This window comes from Coregonus clupeaformis, unplaced genomic scaffold (genome assembly GCF_020615455.1).
Source record: "Coregonus clupeaformis isolate EN_2021a unplaced genomic scaffold, ASM2061545v1 scaf0018, whole genome shotgun sequence".
NCBI classification, from domain to species: Eukaryota; Metazoa; Chordata; class Actinopteri; order Salmoniformes; family Salmonidae; genus Coregonus; species Coregonus clupeaformis.
Genome location: NW_025533473.1, coordinates 82,992 through 100,945, shown reverse-complemented (window position 1 = coordinate 100,945; position 17,954 = coordinate 82,992). Strand labels below are relative to the sequence as shown.

At 44.0% G+C, this 17,954-nt stretch overlaps 1 protein-coding gene across 4 annotated transcripts in view; it reads left to right on the top strand.

Annotated features, from left to right (window-relative positions):
* Nucleotides 1-313: 313 nt before the first annotated feature.
* The window catches only part of LOC121572409 (sprouty-related, EVH1 domain-containing protein 2), a 28,235-nt gene continuing 10,594 nt past the window's right edge, over nt 314-17,954 (top strand). For 2 of the 4 annotated variants that reach the window (XM_041884468.2, XM_045212482.1), the window contains exons 1-4: nt 314-716; nt 14,539-14,716; nt 15,109-15,277; nt 15,534-15,598. In XM_041884468.2, coding sequence (XP_041740402.2) covers nt 691-716; nt 14,539-14,716; nt 15,109-15,277; nt 15,534-15,598 — 438 coding nt within the window. In that variant the 5' untranslated portion in view covers nt 314-690. Of the gene's footprint in view, nt 717-14,538; nt 14,717-15,108; nt 15,332-15,533; nt 15,599-17,954 lie in introns of all 4 variants that reach the window. The other 2 variants (XM_045212481.1, XM_045212480.1) reach the window with 1 other exon arrangement.

The following is a 17,954-nucleotide window of genomic DNA, read 5'->3' as shown; positions in this document are numbered from 1 at the left end:
AGGTATTCAGATTACTCACTAGTTCATAAATAGGCTACATTAGGTATCATTAACCCTGTATCCACATCTTCATAAAATACAAAGCAGCACCCCCCCTCCCCATAACATGATTGAGGTATTCAGGTTACTCACTAGTTCATAAATAGGCTACATTAGGTATCATTAACCCTGTATCCACATCTTCATAAAATACAAAGCAGCAGCAGCAGCAGCCCCCCCCCCCCCCCCGGACATCCCTAAAAATCCTATACTGACTGCGGGCCTTCGGGTCTGACGTCATCGCTTCCGCAAGCCCCCCCCCCACCCACCCACTTCCAGTGTCGGCGGCGTTGGCTTCTGCCTACAGAATCCAACATGGAGTAACCAGAGATGGGGCTCGTACGGGGCCATCCTCACCGACATCAACGCACGATTTCAATTACCGCATTTCAGCATGGGGCGCGACGGGATTAAATCGGTGGAGGTATTCCAAAGGGATTTACACTCTCGTATATGTGCTCGAATAATTGTAGTGAAGCGCTGAGAGACGAAAAAGAGAAGCGAGAAAGAACGCAAACAAACAGAAAAAACAGTCAGAAAACTAGGCAGCTACCGTGTGTGATCGAGGTGTTGGACGAAGAGGGCAAGACAAAAATGAAGACACCGCACTATGTACCCTCGGTGGGATATTATTGTAGGTGAAACGAAAAAATGACCGAGGAAACACACCCAGACGAGTGAGTAGCCTATAGCTACTTCAAGAAAAGTAGCCTTAATTCTTATTTTGCATGTGATACGTTTTCTCTAATTATACCCATGTCATGCATGTCTGTTGATGGGATACTGAGATGGATGAGGAGAGTGGACCTAAAGTTTTTCCCCCAAATTGAAAATGCTTTGTTACAATGTAACGTTAGTGGACAGAGGAGCGGGATGTTTAGGCCCCCTCGCCCTCCTGAACGAGTCCAGTCTTGAGAGAGGGAGAAAGGGGCCGAGGGGGAGGGGTTGGATCGGAAACATTTTGTAAAGAGTTTACAGTGAATAGTTTTAACAAATGCACTTCATATCACCATTTGCCGTGCAAATAACACTGTAGAAGTATAATAACTTTGTATGTTGACCACAATGTAAATTATGTGGGTGCACGGTCACGGAAAAGTAGCTTTCGTTTGCATTCTGACGCTGTTGGCTATAAAGTCTTTCTTTGTGGAGGACTGATATGCCATATCCGCCATTTCTTTTCGTGAATCGCTCTAATTTGCATACTGTCCTTCATTCATAAAAATACCAACCGCAAAGGCGGACGGGGTGCGCGCGGCGTTGGCAGAGTTTATGCGAATATTTAATTATTTTCTAAGTAGGATCAAATATGAATGTCTAGTTGGAAAGTTAATGCCGTTGATTCAGTCTCTAATGATACGTCGCATTTTACTGCAGTCACCGAATGATAGTTAACATTTCCGTCCTTAGAAAAAATCCCGATCTACATTTAAATATTTATTTTATTATAAGGACCTTGTACATTACGTTAGGCTATTAATAGGTTATTCATGGATTCTGCTGCAATAATAATACATAGGCCTTCACTGGAAATTATATTTTTTAATACACAGGTTGTTTTATTTTCTTCTCCCTCCAACGTATTTCTACAGGTAAAGCCATTTTCACACAAGCCATTTTCTCATGTAAAGTCCATTCCGTCTTATAGGCCTACACATTTTTTGTTTTCAAAATAGGTATCCTATTGTAGCCTACATGTAACCTCCACAGAGAAGGAAGTGGAGGACCATCCTATTCAGTGAATTTCATTATTATTATTTTTATAGTGAAACATAAAACAAGTTATAATCTTTTGAAAACACTATAGGTACTAAATATTTTCACATTTCACCAAATAATAGGGATGGGCATATAGATAAATGTACGATGCATCATTTATCATAACCATTGCAGGTAACAAATTCTAATTGCTAAAATGCCCCAGTAATTCTTTTTTTTTAAGTGCCATTTTAAGATTAATTTATTGAAACTGTAATATCAACTGGTTATATTATATCGTGGAACACAATCTTCAAAAAGGTAGTAACCTCAGCAGTAGTGTTTGCTTGTAGAATCCTATGGCTGTGCAATGGCATAGCCTTGTTTTGTTAATTTAGCAGCCAAGACGCTTTTATTTCCCAAGGCCTTATCACAGTCAAGACACACCTATTTTATAGTTTTTAAAAAGCATGATGTAATAGAATAAAATAGAACAGAATAGTGCGAAGTGATGCAGATCTCGTTTCTGGAACAGTTATTCTCAAAGAGTGATTATTATTTTATTTTTTACGTGGCTCAATTTGGTGAGTTGAAATAATTTTTTCAGGGTTACAAACCAAAATCGGACTTTTCGATATACATACATTCGATTTAGTTGGTCTAGGCTTAATGATTCCGTTTGATAATTGAGGGAGCGGTTGGAACGCAACTGAATGAGTGAGACACGGTGGGAAAGGGAATTTAGGGAGAAGAACTGTTTTATACATACAGTTTACATTTTAGTAATTTCGCAGACCTACAACCTTTTTCAGACTGGTCCCCTGTGGGAATCGAACCGATAACCCTAGCAATGCAAGTGCCATGCTCTAGGAAGCGCCATGTCCGTTCGAGTACTCATGTCCATCCCTACCAAATAACTGATTAAAACACACTGTTTGCAATGGTCTACAGTAGCCTCAACAGCACCCTCTAGGGTAGCACCATGGTGTAGCCGGAGGACAGCTATTTTCCGTCCTCCTCTGGGTACATTGACTTCAATACAACACCTAGGAGGCTCATGGTTCTCACACTCTTCCATAGACTTATACAGTAATTATGACGACTTCCAGAGGACGTCCTCGAACCTATCAGAGCTCTTGCAGTACAAACTGACATGTTGGTCATCCAATCAAATAATCAGAGAATGAATCTTGTACTGAAAGCATTCGCTACGCTGCAGTGCATAAAGTGTGGTGAGTAGTTGACTCAAAAAGAGAGGAAAACAATAGTTGAACAGTTTTGAACAAATAATGTCTTAAAAAATTAAGGAGAAGAAGCAGAGAGAGAGCTAGCTATATTTTGTTGTATGTTTTCTTCTTCGTTTACCTTTCACTTACTTAGCTAATGCAGCTAATTTAGCCTACTCAATAACCTGACTCAAATAGAGAGGAATGCTATTTATGTTAACTAGCTAGCTAAGGATTTCCAACACTGGAACTCTTCCAAATCAAGATAAGCTTTTGGTTTTATTAATTTATTGCCACCGGGGCCCGCCAACTGCTTGCTGTACACTACTGCGTGATTGTACACATGGATTTAATTTTGGGTTTACTAACGTGTTAGTTCTAGTTTGTTGACTAATACGTTAATGTGGTGACAACGATGTAGGCTGTCTAGCGGTTATGTTAGGAAGGTTTGGCTTGGGGAGGTTTTTTTGTGCCTGGTCACAGATATCTGTTGTGTTGTGCACTGAAATCCACAAGCGAAGGGAAAATGTGCGAGGAGGAGCGTAGATATGAGAAGGAATTAAGTTAAGTGATGATTCTGTATGTGGCTGCTATGAAAGTGAACTGTGTGGGTGAACAGATCAGCTAGTTGCAGGCAAGATTGTGCAAGGCGGTATTGAATGTGTCACTTTGATTACTCCAATTTGTCTCTCGACCTGTGCACCTACGGTATAAACTGACGATATAAACTTTCATGATGGGTATAGGGCAAATTCGATTATCATGTAGTACCCGGAACCTATTGATGTTACACTGAGCTGGGCGAATGGAATATGAATGACAGTCATACATGCTGTAGGAGAGAAAAAATGGGACACTTTTAGCATTTCTGTCTTCTGTAACCTCTTTCGATGTCTATCCAACATATTAGCCCAACAAATGCTACATTTCTGAAATCCTGGAAAAAAAATACTTGTCCCTAATATTAAAATGGCACTGGCCTACACGTTCTATAGGCATATGTTCTTTGGTGAGTACACCTTGGAGATTTGGCAATAAAGGTTCTGTTGCTCATAGCTTAATGTTCTTTATCCTTCGTGTAGAGATTTGGTAATAACCCATGACCTGAAGGAGTAGGCTATCTTTTCTTACAATGATTTATGGTACGCTCACACCCCTATAGGTAAACACATGACTCAGATGGTAATATAAAAGGAAATCTAATAGTTTGAGCTTGTGAAATGTTTATCCAAACTGAAAGTGCTAAAAGAAGCAGGTTACTTCAAACCATAACTGTTGGCGTTGACATTTCTTAAGCAATTGAACATGATTGAAAGGTGGGAACGTTGGGACAAAGTCGTCTTGGCAACTTTTCATGTGTGCACAAAAGGATACGTGGGATGCTCAAGTTCTCAAATGATATCACAAGTTTTAGTACCTCGAGCAACAGGCCAGAGTAGTTACACAACAGTGTTCCTGCAAATTCCAGCTACATACAGTACAGTACACAACTGTTAAAGACTGTTTTATTATATGTATCCAAATGGCTAATAGTGGTCCAGTTTTATGTATATATATTTTTTATAGCAGGCACAGTTTTATGTTTGGCAGTGCAATAAAACTCAGCTGTACTATTCTAGACAGCAAGTTTGTGAGGTGTTGCCTTGCCTAGCATTCCCCCAATTGTGCATGTGCACATCCCCCCTCCCCCGTTTCCAGAGGTTGGGTTGGCTAGTTGTATTGATCACAGTAATGACGCCCCAGAACCAGCAAACTCTGAGCTGTCAATAATGCCACCGAGGGGAGAAAATGGAAAATGACATTGAGGAAAGGTCAACACAACTGTCCCCGGCTTCCCAGCCCCATTACTGCCCTGGATCGATTTCATATCAACCCTCCCCTTCCACGAGCCGGCAGGGTTCAGCTCAACTACGGCAAAATGAAGCAGAGACGAGATGACTATTGGAGCCAAATAGTTGCTGTTAGTTAGGTCATTTTCCCCTCTACCGAAAGGTTGTTTGAACGTCAACAAAGAGATACCTCATTGCATTGGCTTATTGTCTATCACCAGTGACATGAAGCTTGTCATTACATGAATAATACTGCACTTATAGACAGTCTCTTTCGTTCTAAGGCCTCGATCCTGACTTGAACTGCCCCAAACTTTGAGGGACTCAAAGGCGACCAACCTGTACAATACATAAACCATTGGGGCTTTTTCCCAAGTGATTGGTAAGTCACAGGGCAGAGATGGCGTTGGCCTGTAGCCCAAATGGGATTGTGACATGACTAATGGAAGATGGATTTCCTTTACTTCAGTTCAATTGTGGCATTGCATGGGTCCACATTCTGCCTCTATCGACTTGGCCACACAGACCTGCTCACGTTTCGGATATCTGTCGACAGGGGAGCGCATGTGAAAGCACCGCACAAGGTCACAGAGTGCCCTGTTCCCTTTTTCCCCGGTTTGGTTGACTTGGTTAAAGAGCATAGTCACTCTCTTTGTGACGGCGAGGGAACTCATTCTCTATGTTTGGCAGTGACCAAGTGAAGCACCATCTGCTCCATCTCTCCGCTGATAGGGGAACTGAGAACTGACCATTTTGTATGGGGACGATGTCATAAACATATGTGGAGTTTGCATGCGTTTTCCCAGGTGTCAGTGGACCACCTGAGGGAACAGTGTGCTCGAATGGCTGAACCTGTGCGTCCAGACGGTGGGCCTTTGGCACGAAGTTCGCTTTAGCAGCGTCAATGGCAAGGCCCCACCCGTTGCTGTTTAACGGTTTGACATCATGACTATGTACAGTACATTTGCCCTAATTGAGGTTTGAAAAGACTGTCCCAAAAAATCACACACACAAAAAACTCAAAAGATTCTAAGTGTAGTCTACAACTTCAAGACAATAATTTATCCAGTAGAAAATTGTCACTAACAAAGTCAGTCTTGATGCCCCATTGAGGACCAATCAAAACTATCAACAGGTTTCTTAGATTATTGGATTTTATGTGATTGTGTGCGTGTTGTGTGTGTTTTGGGGGTTATAGGCAGGCGAGGTAAGATTAGGGAAGCCTTATCACATCCTATTCTTATCAGCAAAAGGGTGCAGAGGTTGGAGCAATTTGAGCTTACTTTTTGTTTTATCCCTGTGTGGCAGTTTATTTTATTTTATATTTATTTTGGCAGTAGGTTTGGCAATGTGGTTATGGAACAGCTGTTTACGTAACATTTCCGTACAGAAATGTAACTATCTTTCGGGATGCAAAAGTACAAATGCTGTTGAACTATGTCACCTCTAGTCTACCCTAATGAACTAATTTTTTCTCAAATCCTCCAGTAACAACTTTTGAATTGAATACTGGTTTTGGTAGTCCAAAGAAGTTTCTCCTGGCAGTTTCTCCTGTCCTATAGTAGTAGTGGTGATGGTGTGTGTCTGGAGAATATTAATAAAGTGTGTTGCCTCACGCCGTCTGCATTGCAACCACTAGGCATGTGGTCTGTAGCCACACATTACATGCCTCTCATTTTCTATCCAATTTCAGCTGCCAGTCATACTGTGACATCTTCATTCTGAATTTAGTATACCTTCCATATAAAGGTCCCCGTAAATACTAGAGCATACTATCGGAGATGTGTAGGGAGAGGAATGTTGGATAGAAAAGGGGTGAAATTGTGGGTTAGATATTGGAGGGGGCGAACAGTAGACGTGGGGTCTGTGGGTCCTCCCCCCACAATTTATTTCACATTTTAAAACATTTCCTGCAATTCTACACAGTTTGACATGACTAATTATGCCTCTCTTGAGGGGTATTTTGAGGGGTATATGGAGGGGTATTTTGAAAACACAGTATAAGTGGAAGGAAGGATACGTCGTCACTATCAGTAACGAATCAAGGCAAAGAATACACAAAAGATGAAGACTGAGTTATTATGATGCACACATGCATATGTATTTATATGAAGAAGACAACAGATGAACACTGAGTTTTATTATAGTTGTAGTTCGCCTTCCTTGTGCCTAATCCACATTTTATTTATATACACTACCGTTCAAAAGTTTGGGGTCAAACTGTGATATGTCCTTGTTTTCGAAAGAAAAGCAATTTTTTTGTCCATTAAAATAACATCAAATTGATCAGAAATACAGTGTAGACATTGTTAATGTGGCTATTGTAGCTGGAAACGGCTGATTTTTAATGGAATATCTACAGAGGCCCATTATCAGCAACCATCAGTCCTGTGTTCCAATGGCATGTTGTGTTTGCTAATCCAAGTTTATCATTTAAAAAAGGCTAACTGATCATTAGAAAACCCTTTTGCAATTATGTTAGCACAGCTGAAAACTGTTGTGCTGATTTAAAGAAGCAATAAAACTGGCCTTCTTGAGACTAGTTGAGTATCTGGAGCATCAGCAATTGTGGGTTCAATTACAGGCTCAAAATGGCCAGAAACAAATAACCTTCTGAAACTCGTCAGTCTATTCTTGCTCTGAGAAATGAAGGCTAGTCCATGCGAGAAATTGCCAAGAAACTGAAGATCTCGTACAACGCTGTGTAGTACTCCCTTCACAGAACAGCGCAACTGGCTCTCACCAGAATAGAAAGAGGAGTAGGAGGCCTCAGTGCACAACTGAGGAAGAGGAAAAATACATTAGTGTCTAGTTTGAGAAACAGATGCTCACAGGTCCTCAACTGGCAGCTTCATTAAATATTACCCGCAAAAAACCATTCTCAACATCAACAGTAAAGAGGCGACTCCGGGATGCTGACCTTCTAGGCAGAGTTGCATAGAAAAAATCCAGTGTCTGTTCTTTTGCCCATCTTATTTTTTTTTAAATCCGAGTCGCCTCTTCACTGTTGACGTTGAGACTGGTGTTTTGCGGGTACTATTTAATGAAGTAATTTTGATGGACAAAAAATTTGCTTTTCTTTTAAAACAAGGACATTTCTAAGTGACCCCAAACGTTTGAACGGTAATGTATATTTTGGGAGTTTCTCCCATTCTTCTCTGCAGATCCTCTCACGCTCTGTCAGGTTGGATGGGGAGCGTTGCTGCACAGCTATTTTCAGGTCTCTCCAGAGATGTTCGATCGGGTTCGGGCTCTGGCTCTTGCTGGGCCACTCAAGGGCATTCAGAGACTTGTCCTGAAGCCACTCCTGCGTTGTCTTGGCTGTGTGCTTAGGGTCATTGTCCTGTTGGAAGGTGAACCTTCGCCCCCAGTCTGAGGTCTTGAGCGCCCTGGAGCAGGTTTTCATCAAGGATCATTCTGTACTTTGCTCCGTTCATCTTTCCCTCAAGCCTGACTAGTCTCCCAGTCCCTGCCGCTGAAAAACATCCCCACAGCATGATGCTGCCACCACCACCATGCTTCACCGTAGGGATGGTGCCAGGTTTCCTCCAGATGTGAAGCTTGGCATTCCAGCCAAAGAGAATCTTGTTTCTCATGGTCTGAGAGTCCTTTAGGTGCCTTTTGGCAAACTCCAAGCGGGCTGTCACGTGCCTTTTACTGAGGAGTGGCTTCCGTCTGGCCACTACCATAAAGGCCTGATTGGTGGAGTGCTGCAGAGATAGTTGTCCTTCTGGAAGGTTCTCCCAGCTCCACAGAGGAACTCTGTGACCATCGGGTTCTTGGTCACCTCCCTGACCAAGGCCCTTCTCCCCCGATTGCTTAGTTTGGCCGGACGGCCAGCTCTAGGAAGAGTCTTGGTGGTTCTAAACTTCTTCCATTTAAGAATGATGGAGGCCACTGTGTTTTTGGGGACCTTCACTGCTGCAGACATTTTGTGGTACCCTTCCCCAGATCTGTGCCTCGACACAATCCTGTCTTGGCGCTCTACGGACAATTCCTTCGACCTCATGGCTTGGTTTTTGCTCTGACATGCACTGTCAACTGTGGGACCTTATATAGACAGATGTGCCTTTCCAAATCATGTCCAATCAATTTAATTTACCACAGGTGGACTCCAATCAAGTTGTAGAAACATCTCAAGGATGATCAATGGAAACAGGATGCACCTGAGCTCAATTTCGAGTCTCATAGAAAAGGGTCTAAATACTTACGTAAATAACCTTATTTCCATTTTTTATATTGAAGACGTTTGCCAAAATTTCAGGTTTTCACTTTGTCATTATGGGGTATTGTGTGTGTAGATTGATGGGGGAAAAATGTATTTAATCAATTTTAGAATAAGGCTGTAACGTAACAACATTTGGCATTAGAAGCGTTGGCTGGAGTGGTGTAAAGCTCGCTGCCATTGGACTCTGGAGCAGTGGAAACGCGTTCTCTGAAGTGATGAATCACGCTTCACCATCTGGCAGTCCGACAGACAAATCTGGGTTTGGTGGATGCCAGGAGAACACCACCTGCCCCAATGCATAGTGCCAACTGTAAAGTTTGGTGGAGGAGGAATAATGGTCTCGGGATGTTTTTCATGGTTCGGGCTAGGACCCTTTGTTCCAGAGAAGGGAAAACGTAACACTACACCATACAATTACATTCTAGATTATTCTGTGCTTCAAACTTTGTGGCAACAGTTTGGGGAAGGCCCTTTACTGTTTCAGCATGACAATGCCCCTGTGCACAAAGCGAGGTCCATACAGAAATGGTTTGTCAAGGTCGGTGTGGAAGAACTTGACTGGCCTGCACAGAGCTCTGACCTCAACTCCATCGAACACCTTTGGGATGAATTGGAACGCCAACTGCGAGCCAGGCCCAATCGCCCAACATCAGTGCCCGACCTCACTAATGCTCTTGTGGCTGAATGGAAGTCCCTGCTGCAATGTTCCAACATCTAGTGGAAAGCCTTCCCAGAAGGTTGGAGGCTGTTATAGCAGCCAAGGGGGGGATCAACTCCATATTAACGCCCATGATTTTGGAATGAGATGTATTTCAGGTGGGGCTGGTGCCCCCCTCCTCGTACCGCCCCTGACTGAAATTAATGGGGCAGGGGCGTGAATTGACAGCACGGCTAAGCGGAGGAGACACAGTCATCCGAATAGGGCCAGACTAATGCATTTGGGGCACCTACACTAAGCCAAAAATAATAATAATAATAATACGTTTTTTAGGATATTTATTTTGGGAGGGGGGGTGGCTAACTTCATGCATTTCAACACATTTTGCCATGGGGCAGACCTTTTCTTGTCGTGTTATGTTATTCTACACATTAAGCAATCTGGGGGGCCCCCGACCTCCAGGGGACCCCAACCCAAAATAAAATATTATTGTGGGGGATGAATCGACCTGTTCTGAACATGTCCCCCCCCAACCCCATATGGAAATTACGCCTATGGGATAGGTAGTAAAGAGAAGATGCCACCATTAGCACACAATAACTCCATTGGTTTCAGTTCTGGTGGGACTGGCCTATTTTGGGCTATGAATATCTAGACCTTAACCCTAATTGTTTGTTAGAATCATTTGTCCCTATCAAAAATCAACCTATTTAATGTACAGTTGTCTATGAACTTCTGAGCCTTGATGGACCCATTGCTGCTTTGCTTTGTCTGGTTCATCAAGTAACAAAACAGCCTTCTCCACACCTCAAACTCAAGGAAAGTATCCCATGACGTTAACTTTGTTACCGGCCAGCTCCTTGTATAAAATCTGCATCACTAGATATGCTTGGGCCATTTCTGATGGCCTGTGATAGAGAAACAAGAGCTCGGAGGGGAAACTGATGAGCTGTCCTGGATGGGAGCTGCCAGAGAGGAAAGGGGAGAGGGAGAGCAAAGAAAAAGGACTATCGATCACCGACGTTCCTCTATTCTGAGCCGTGGATGACATCACCCCAGGTCTTTCACACCTACCTGTGGGTTGGGTTTGTACATTGTAAACCTTTGACCTCCTTTTATGAGCCTGACAAAGTTAGGACCGGGCACACACTCCTGATAAGAAGTCCAGTCAGAGCTGAGTAATATTCAAACCACATATTCTTCTGACCTGCATGCTAGCGAGAGCCATGAATGTACAGTACATGCTCTCTTTATACAATGTGCACAAACCTTTACTGATAGGCTGGTTGTTCCAGTTGCTTCAAATTCTTTTCGGGAATGTGTTTGGGTAGTGGTGGGCTTCTTAGGCCATGTTCCCGGTTCCCCCGTTTTTCCCCTTACCCCTCCTGCTTGACGGATGAGGATGGAGTGTGCTGTGTGCCACTGCAGGCTGCCGGCGAATGCGGAATGGCTGCCGGGCGATGACTCATGTTCAACACACATACACTCTCTCCACTCTCTCGCTCCCGCTCTCTCTCGCGCACACACACAAGCGCCATCTGCTTTTCAAGGAGACTGAATCATACGGTACGCGGGGAAGCACTTTTGAGCAAACAGCCTAGGAAATCAGGCACGGCCGCCGCTGCTTCCACCATGGTCAGGCTGAGGATTTGGATGTTGCGTCGTCTCGCACTCCGCGACGGTCTGCCGACGGAGACCATGAGGAATTTGTGACCGTGGCCGCGTGATGTAGGAGAGATGTCCGATTATAAAAGGCAAGCCGTCCGGTTCTGTATTTCTGCTGCTTCCCTGGTTTCTGCTTGCCATGTCTTTCTGTGTCTACTCTGTAATGTCCTCCTCCTCGCACATATTCTGGGGGGCTGTTGCTGCAGGGGCTGCTGCTTGTGACTACTGCTTGGTTAGGATAAGGTTTTGTTTTGGCTGTGGTGGAATAGGTTAGATGAGCGATGCTGCCACCTTTTACAGAGGAGATTTGGTGTTTCTGTAACGCCGGGGCTCTCTCTGGCTTGTGCACTCAGGGCTTAATGTGTAATCATAGGTGAGTACATTCGCTGGCACTCTGCGAGATTGTTATGAATCATCCATGTGGGCTCCATGTTCATGGATCTCAGGGAGATGGATCGTCGGCCTTGTTTGCAAAGACGGGCTTTATTCAGACATTTTCTTCCTTCCTTTACCCGGTTTATTGGTCAAAACTCCAAATGAATATTCATTGTGTTTGGAAGTGCAGCCAGGGTATCTGGGATAATCATATCATGGCGTGTGTGTTTGTGTGAGTGACAGAGAGAATATGTGGGAGAGGGAGAAAGGGGTGACCTCTGCAGAGGGAGAGGAATTACTCCCCCTCTTTAGTATGTACTATCATGGCCGCTGCATTCCAGGGGTGTCAACAAAACCCGAGCTTATCTCGCTCTGGGGGTGGGTGGGCTGTGGAGTCATCATCCCTCATATGATATCAAACACTGCCTGTCCGTCAGGATTTGACAAAGCATTTACCATGTCTAGTGACACATACACCCAATTCATACGTACTGGTGTATTTGTCTGGGATTTTATATGTAAAGGATTGCTGCTGATGACTTAATTTGTAACCCTTTTGCATTTTCGCTTCTAGCCAGGTGTCCTTATTTCTCTGGTGGCATTTCTCATGCTTCTTGGCATGGTTTGTACATGTCTGTGAGTTAGGCCTAGCTTGTCTGAGGGTGGAGGTGTGGGAGTGTTAGTGGAGGTGTACCGTCACTCATGCTCTCTTCAAATGCCAGATGGACAGTTAGTTTACCATGTTAAAAGCCGTGGGCACATAGACATCTTTCAACTGCTATGGATGGAACATTCCTGCCTAATATATTGTCAAATAGTTCAATCTGAGGTAGTGTAATGCATACAATTGTGCTGTACTCATGGTATAGCAACACTGAATCTTACAGGACTAGACTTGCCTCAGTATCCCTTTGAGAGGCCCTGATGACTAGAAAGACAAATGTAATTAATTGGACATCTTTATTAACAGGTGTCCTGGATGTGCATGAGGAGTAGTGTAAGGGTGAGATTAGGAAAGTGACAGGTTGAAAAACAATTTAGGTTGTTAGGTTATTAGACGGCCATTACTTTTTGTAAAGCTGCATCTTTCTGTGTTCTGATCTGGTTTCAGGCAGCCGCTTGAATAACTGATATTTGGTACCTTTTTCAGCAGCTTGACGATATAATTTTAAATACTATGTCATGCAAAGCCATACCACTGCTAATGGGGGGAGTTCTTAAAGCTGTGTTAATTGGTGCTAGTTTGTTGTCATTCAAATATGGCAGAAGGTGAGGGGGTGATGCAGAGTGTGTTCGTGGTCCATTTTCACAGCGCAGATGTACATGACTCATAATTTTAAGGGTTTTCTTTGTTCACGAAAAAGTGGTTTCGTCCTGTGGCTGTATGCAAATATGTAGGTTTCATTTGTATCAGCCATTTTTATTTGTTGCGTTTGCAATGCTAAGCAGGTCCACGATTGTGACCTCATGTCACCTCATGTTTCAGCATGATAATGCACGACCCCATGTTGCAAGGATCTGTACACAATTCCTGGAAGCTGAAAATGTCCCATTTATTCCATGGCCTGCATACTCACCAGACATGTCACCCATTGAGCATGTTTGGGAAGCTCTGGATGGACATGTACGGCAGCGTGTTCCAGTTCCCGCCAATATCCAGCAACTTCGCACAGCCATTGAAGAGGAGCGGGACGACATTCCACAGGCCACAACAGCCTTATCAATTCTATGCGAAGATGTGTCGCGCTGCATGAGGCAAATGTTGGTCACACCAGATACTAACTGGTTTTCTGATCCACACACCTACCTTTTTAAAAAAAGGTACAGTATCTGTGACCAACAGATGCATATCTGTATTCCCAGTCATGTGAAATCCATAGATTAGAGCCTAATTTATTTAAATTGACTGATTTCCTTATATGAACTGCAACTCAGTAAAACCTTTTGAAATTGTTGCATTTATATTTTTGTTCAAAAATATAAATGCAACAATTTAAACGATTTTAGTGAGTTACAGTTCATATAAGGATATCAGTCAATTGAAATAAATTCATTAGGCCCTAATCTATGGTATTCACATTAATGGGCAGGGGCGCAGCCATGGGTGGGCCTGGGAGGGCATAGGCCCACCCACTTGTGCGCCAGGCTAGTCAGAAATAGTTTTTCCCCACAAAAGGGCTTTATTGCAGACAGAAATACTCCTCAGTTTCATCAGCTGTCCGGGTGGCTGGACTCAGACGATCCCGCAGGTGAAGAAGACGGATGTGGAGGTCCTCGGCTGGTGTGGTTACACGTGATCTGCGGTTGTGAGGCCGGTTGGACGTACTGCCAAATTCTCTAAAACGACATTGGAGGCGGCTTATGGTAGATAAATGAATATTCCTGCAGTCAGCATGCCAATTGCACGCTCTCTCAAAACTTGAGACATCTGTGGCATTGTGTTGTGTGACAAAACTGCACATTTTAGTGGCCTTTTATTGTCCCCAGCACAAGGTGCACCTGTGTAATGATCATGCTGTTTAAATCAGCTTCTTGATATGCCACACTTGTCAGGTGGATGGATTATCTTGGCAAAGGAGAAATGCTCACTAACAGGGATGTAAACAAATTTGTGCACAACATTTGAGAGAAAAAAGCTTTTTGTGCATATGGAACATTTCTGGGATCTTTTATTTCAGCTCATGAAACCTGCGGCCAACACTTTACATGTTGTGTTTATATATATATATATATAAAAAAGCACCTGCTCTGCAACCTCACTGTCCCTCTTTCTCATGCTAACTGACTGACCCCAACTTTCTCCCTCTCTCTACAATACAGTGACAGCTACATTGTGCGCGTCAAAGCGGTGGTCATGACCCGGGACGACTCAAGTGGCGGCTGGCTGGCCCAGGACGGTGGATGCCTCAGCCGTGTGGGCGTGTGCAAGGTGCTGTCGGCCGAGCTGCTGGGCCGAAGCAGCTTCCTCATCCACGGCGAGCGTCTCAAAGACAAACAGGTAAAGCCTTTGCTAGTGCTCAGACCCAAATCCTGACTTGTTACAGTAACAATTATCTCACTAGCTTCCAAAGTAAGAAGTGTCGTTGGTAACGCGGGATCAAATCCCGTCCAGGGCAGATGAGGGTCGATTCTATCACACACATTTAGAATGTATTCACAAATCCTTAATTGTCACCAATGAACGTTTTTCGGGAATGTTCATGTCACACATATGTGTTTGTCAGATATCGGTCCTCAGCTTTTTTTCTTCTGTTGCTCTTTCTGTTCCTTTGTAGATTATTCAGGTAGTAGAATCAGTGTGGGCTTGCGTAAAGAGGATTGCACTTTTAGCCTACTTTGTTTGGAGCATGGTTTAGTTTATAGTCCATTCAAACGTGTGCCTCCTCCCAGGTGATTCTGGAATGCTTCCTGAAGAAGGATCTAGTGTACACCAAGGCCACGCCCACATTTCACCACTGGAAAGTGGACAACAAGAAGTGTGGCTTGACGTTCCAGAGCCCTGCCGATGCGCGCGCCTTCGACCGTGGGGTCAGGAAAGCCATGGAGGACCTGACGGAAGGTACGGGAGGGGAAGGCGAAGACTATGAGGGCTGTATCGCAATGCTCTTGAATGGTATACATCCCTTTCCTTTATTGCCACTGTTAGGTGAAAGAGGTGGATAGGTAACCATGTTAGTTTAACTTATCAAATGCGTTCAGATCATCATAGTAAGAAAAGGAAGATGTTTGATGCTATGGGGATGTGGAAGTCCAGCTGAAGTGGTTCAGCCTCCTGCGCTGCAGGTTACTCACTATTGGCTATCTTTGTTTTCCAGGATCTACCACCTCTTCTTCGACCATCCAGAACGAGGCAGAGTTGGGTGACGACGATGTTTTCACCGTGAGTCCCTCCCCTTGTTCCTCTATTGTAGTTTCAAACACCAGCAAGTTCAGGGACCTTATAAACATTTGAGAGAATCCAAGTTAGTCTGTTTTGGTTAGGGTCAGGTTTATAGTCCCACCCAAAACTCTGGGCTTCATGTCAATAGAGACGCTATGTTTCCCATCTATGGTCATGGCTGTCCACTTGCATGTTGGACTCCATATTGTTTCCGTCTGCAAGATCACCTCTAGTCTGTGCTTGGTCGGGCTTGTCTCTCGACTTCACTTATAGTCCTTTTTCTTTTTTCAAGTGTGTGTGAAGGTTTCCACCAAAAGCGGGGAGGGAAGTTATTTTTGTTTTGCCCATTTCGGGAAGAGATGACCCTTTTGTTTTTGAGCAGGAGATGGCTGGTGTGATAGTAACAGGCGGCTGGTGGGGGGGATGAGGGAGGGAAGGAGGAGGAAGAGAGAGGAGGGGTAGGTATCCTGTAGTGTTTTGACCAGACTCCTCCGCCGTTTGGCATTTGGTTTGTCGCCGTCACAGGAGATGAAGAGCAGCAGGCGGGGGTCGCGAGGTCTCTTCCTGCACCCCCCACCCACTCCTCTAAAACTATCATTAGCAGCTGCTTCCTAGCAAACTGCCTCTGTGATTTAACACCATGGGAAGGGAGGGGGGAAGGAGGGGAGGACTGAGAGAAGGGAACGCCTTGTGTTGCCTCTCTCTCTTTCCTCATGTTGAACAGTCTGGAGAGAGCTGGGTTTTTTTGGCCGGCCCTCTTGGAAGAGGGAGTTGCTGTGCGTGTGCACACTGATGCTTCCTTCAGCTGGGTTTTGACTTGCCTCCATTGTGGATTTCTGCAGATGGATGTTTTTGTTAGCCAGCAATTGTGGATGGTCAAAGAGCACGTTTCGACGCAAACGTTTAAATACCTTCATTGATAATGCTCGAGATGATTAAACATGCTAATTTACTTGAGTGCAGAAGCTGTGAAAGGGCATGTGGCTAGCATAGTTGAGTTTCACAAGCTACCTGCTTTGACACATTAGACAAGATGGGCCACTTCCATGTCTTAAAGAACAAGGCCCGCACACTCTTTAAGCTCCCAATTCACCACTTTATTGACAACGTTTTGATCTGAAACGGATCTTCGTCAGAACAAACAAACTGAGTGCTCAAATATACACATTTCACGTCACATGACCATTACGCACATGATGCATGGTGGGTGTGGAAATAATTAAATTAACATTTGTGCACAATCAATCATAATTAATCACAGAGATACATATGGTCATAAAGGATTATATACATACAAATGAGTTCAAGTTAAAACCTAGGCAACTGTAAAAAAAAAAAATGTGAATACCTGCCCATATGACCATTACGCGCAAGAGGCGTGGTGGCCGTAGATATAATTCCAGTGACCTATTTCAAAAACAACTTGTGTATCTCTAATAATTTGATATCAATGAGATGGGCACATTAAGTAGTTACAGAATCTAATATATACAGTGCATTCAGAAAGTATTCAGACCCCTTGAGTTTTTCCAAATTTTGTTACGTTACAGCCTTATTCTAAAATTGATTAAATCGTTTTTTTCCCCCCTTATCAATCTACACACAATACCCCATAATGACAAAGCAAAAACAGGTTTTTAGAAAATTATGCTAATTTATAACAAAAACTGATATCACATTTACATAAGTATTCAGACCCTTTACTCAGTACTTTGTTGAAGCACCTTTTGCAGCAATTACAGCCTCGAGTCTTCTTGAGTATGACGCTACAAGCTTGGCACACCTGTATTTGAGGAGTTTCTCCCAATCATCTCTGCAGATCCTTTCAAGCGCTGTCAGGTTGGATGGGAAGCGTCTGCACAGCCATTTTCAGGTCTCTCCATAGATGTTTGATCGGGTTCAAGTCCGGGCTCTGGCTGGGCCACTCAAGGACATTCAGAGACTTGTCCCAAAGCAACTCCTGCGTGGTCTTGGCTGTGTTCTTAGGGTCATTGTCCTGTTGGAAGGTGAACCTTCGCCCCAGTCTAAGGTCCTGAGCGCTTTGGAGCAGGTTTTCATTAAGGATCTCTCTGTACTTTGCTCCATTCATCTTTCCCTCGACCCTGACTAGTCTCCCATCCCCTGCCGCTGAAAAACATCCCCACAGCATGATGCTGCCACCACCATGCTTCACTGTAGGGATGGTGCCAGGTTTCCTCCAGACGTGACGCTTGGCATTCCGGCCAAAGAGTTCAATCATGGTTTCATCAGACCAGAGAATCTTGTTTCTCATGGTCTGAGAGTCCTTTAGGTGCCTTTTGGCAAACTAAAGCAGGCTGTCATGTGCCTTTTACTGAGGAGTGGCTTCCTTCTGGCC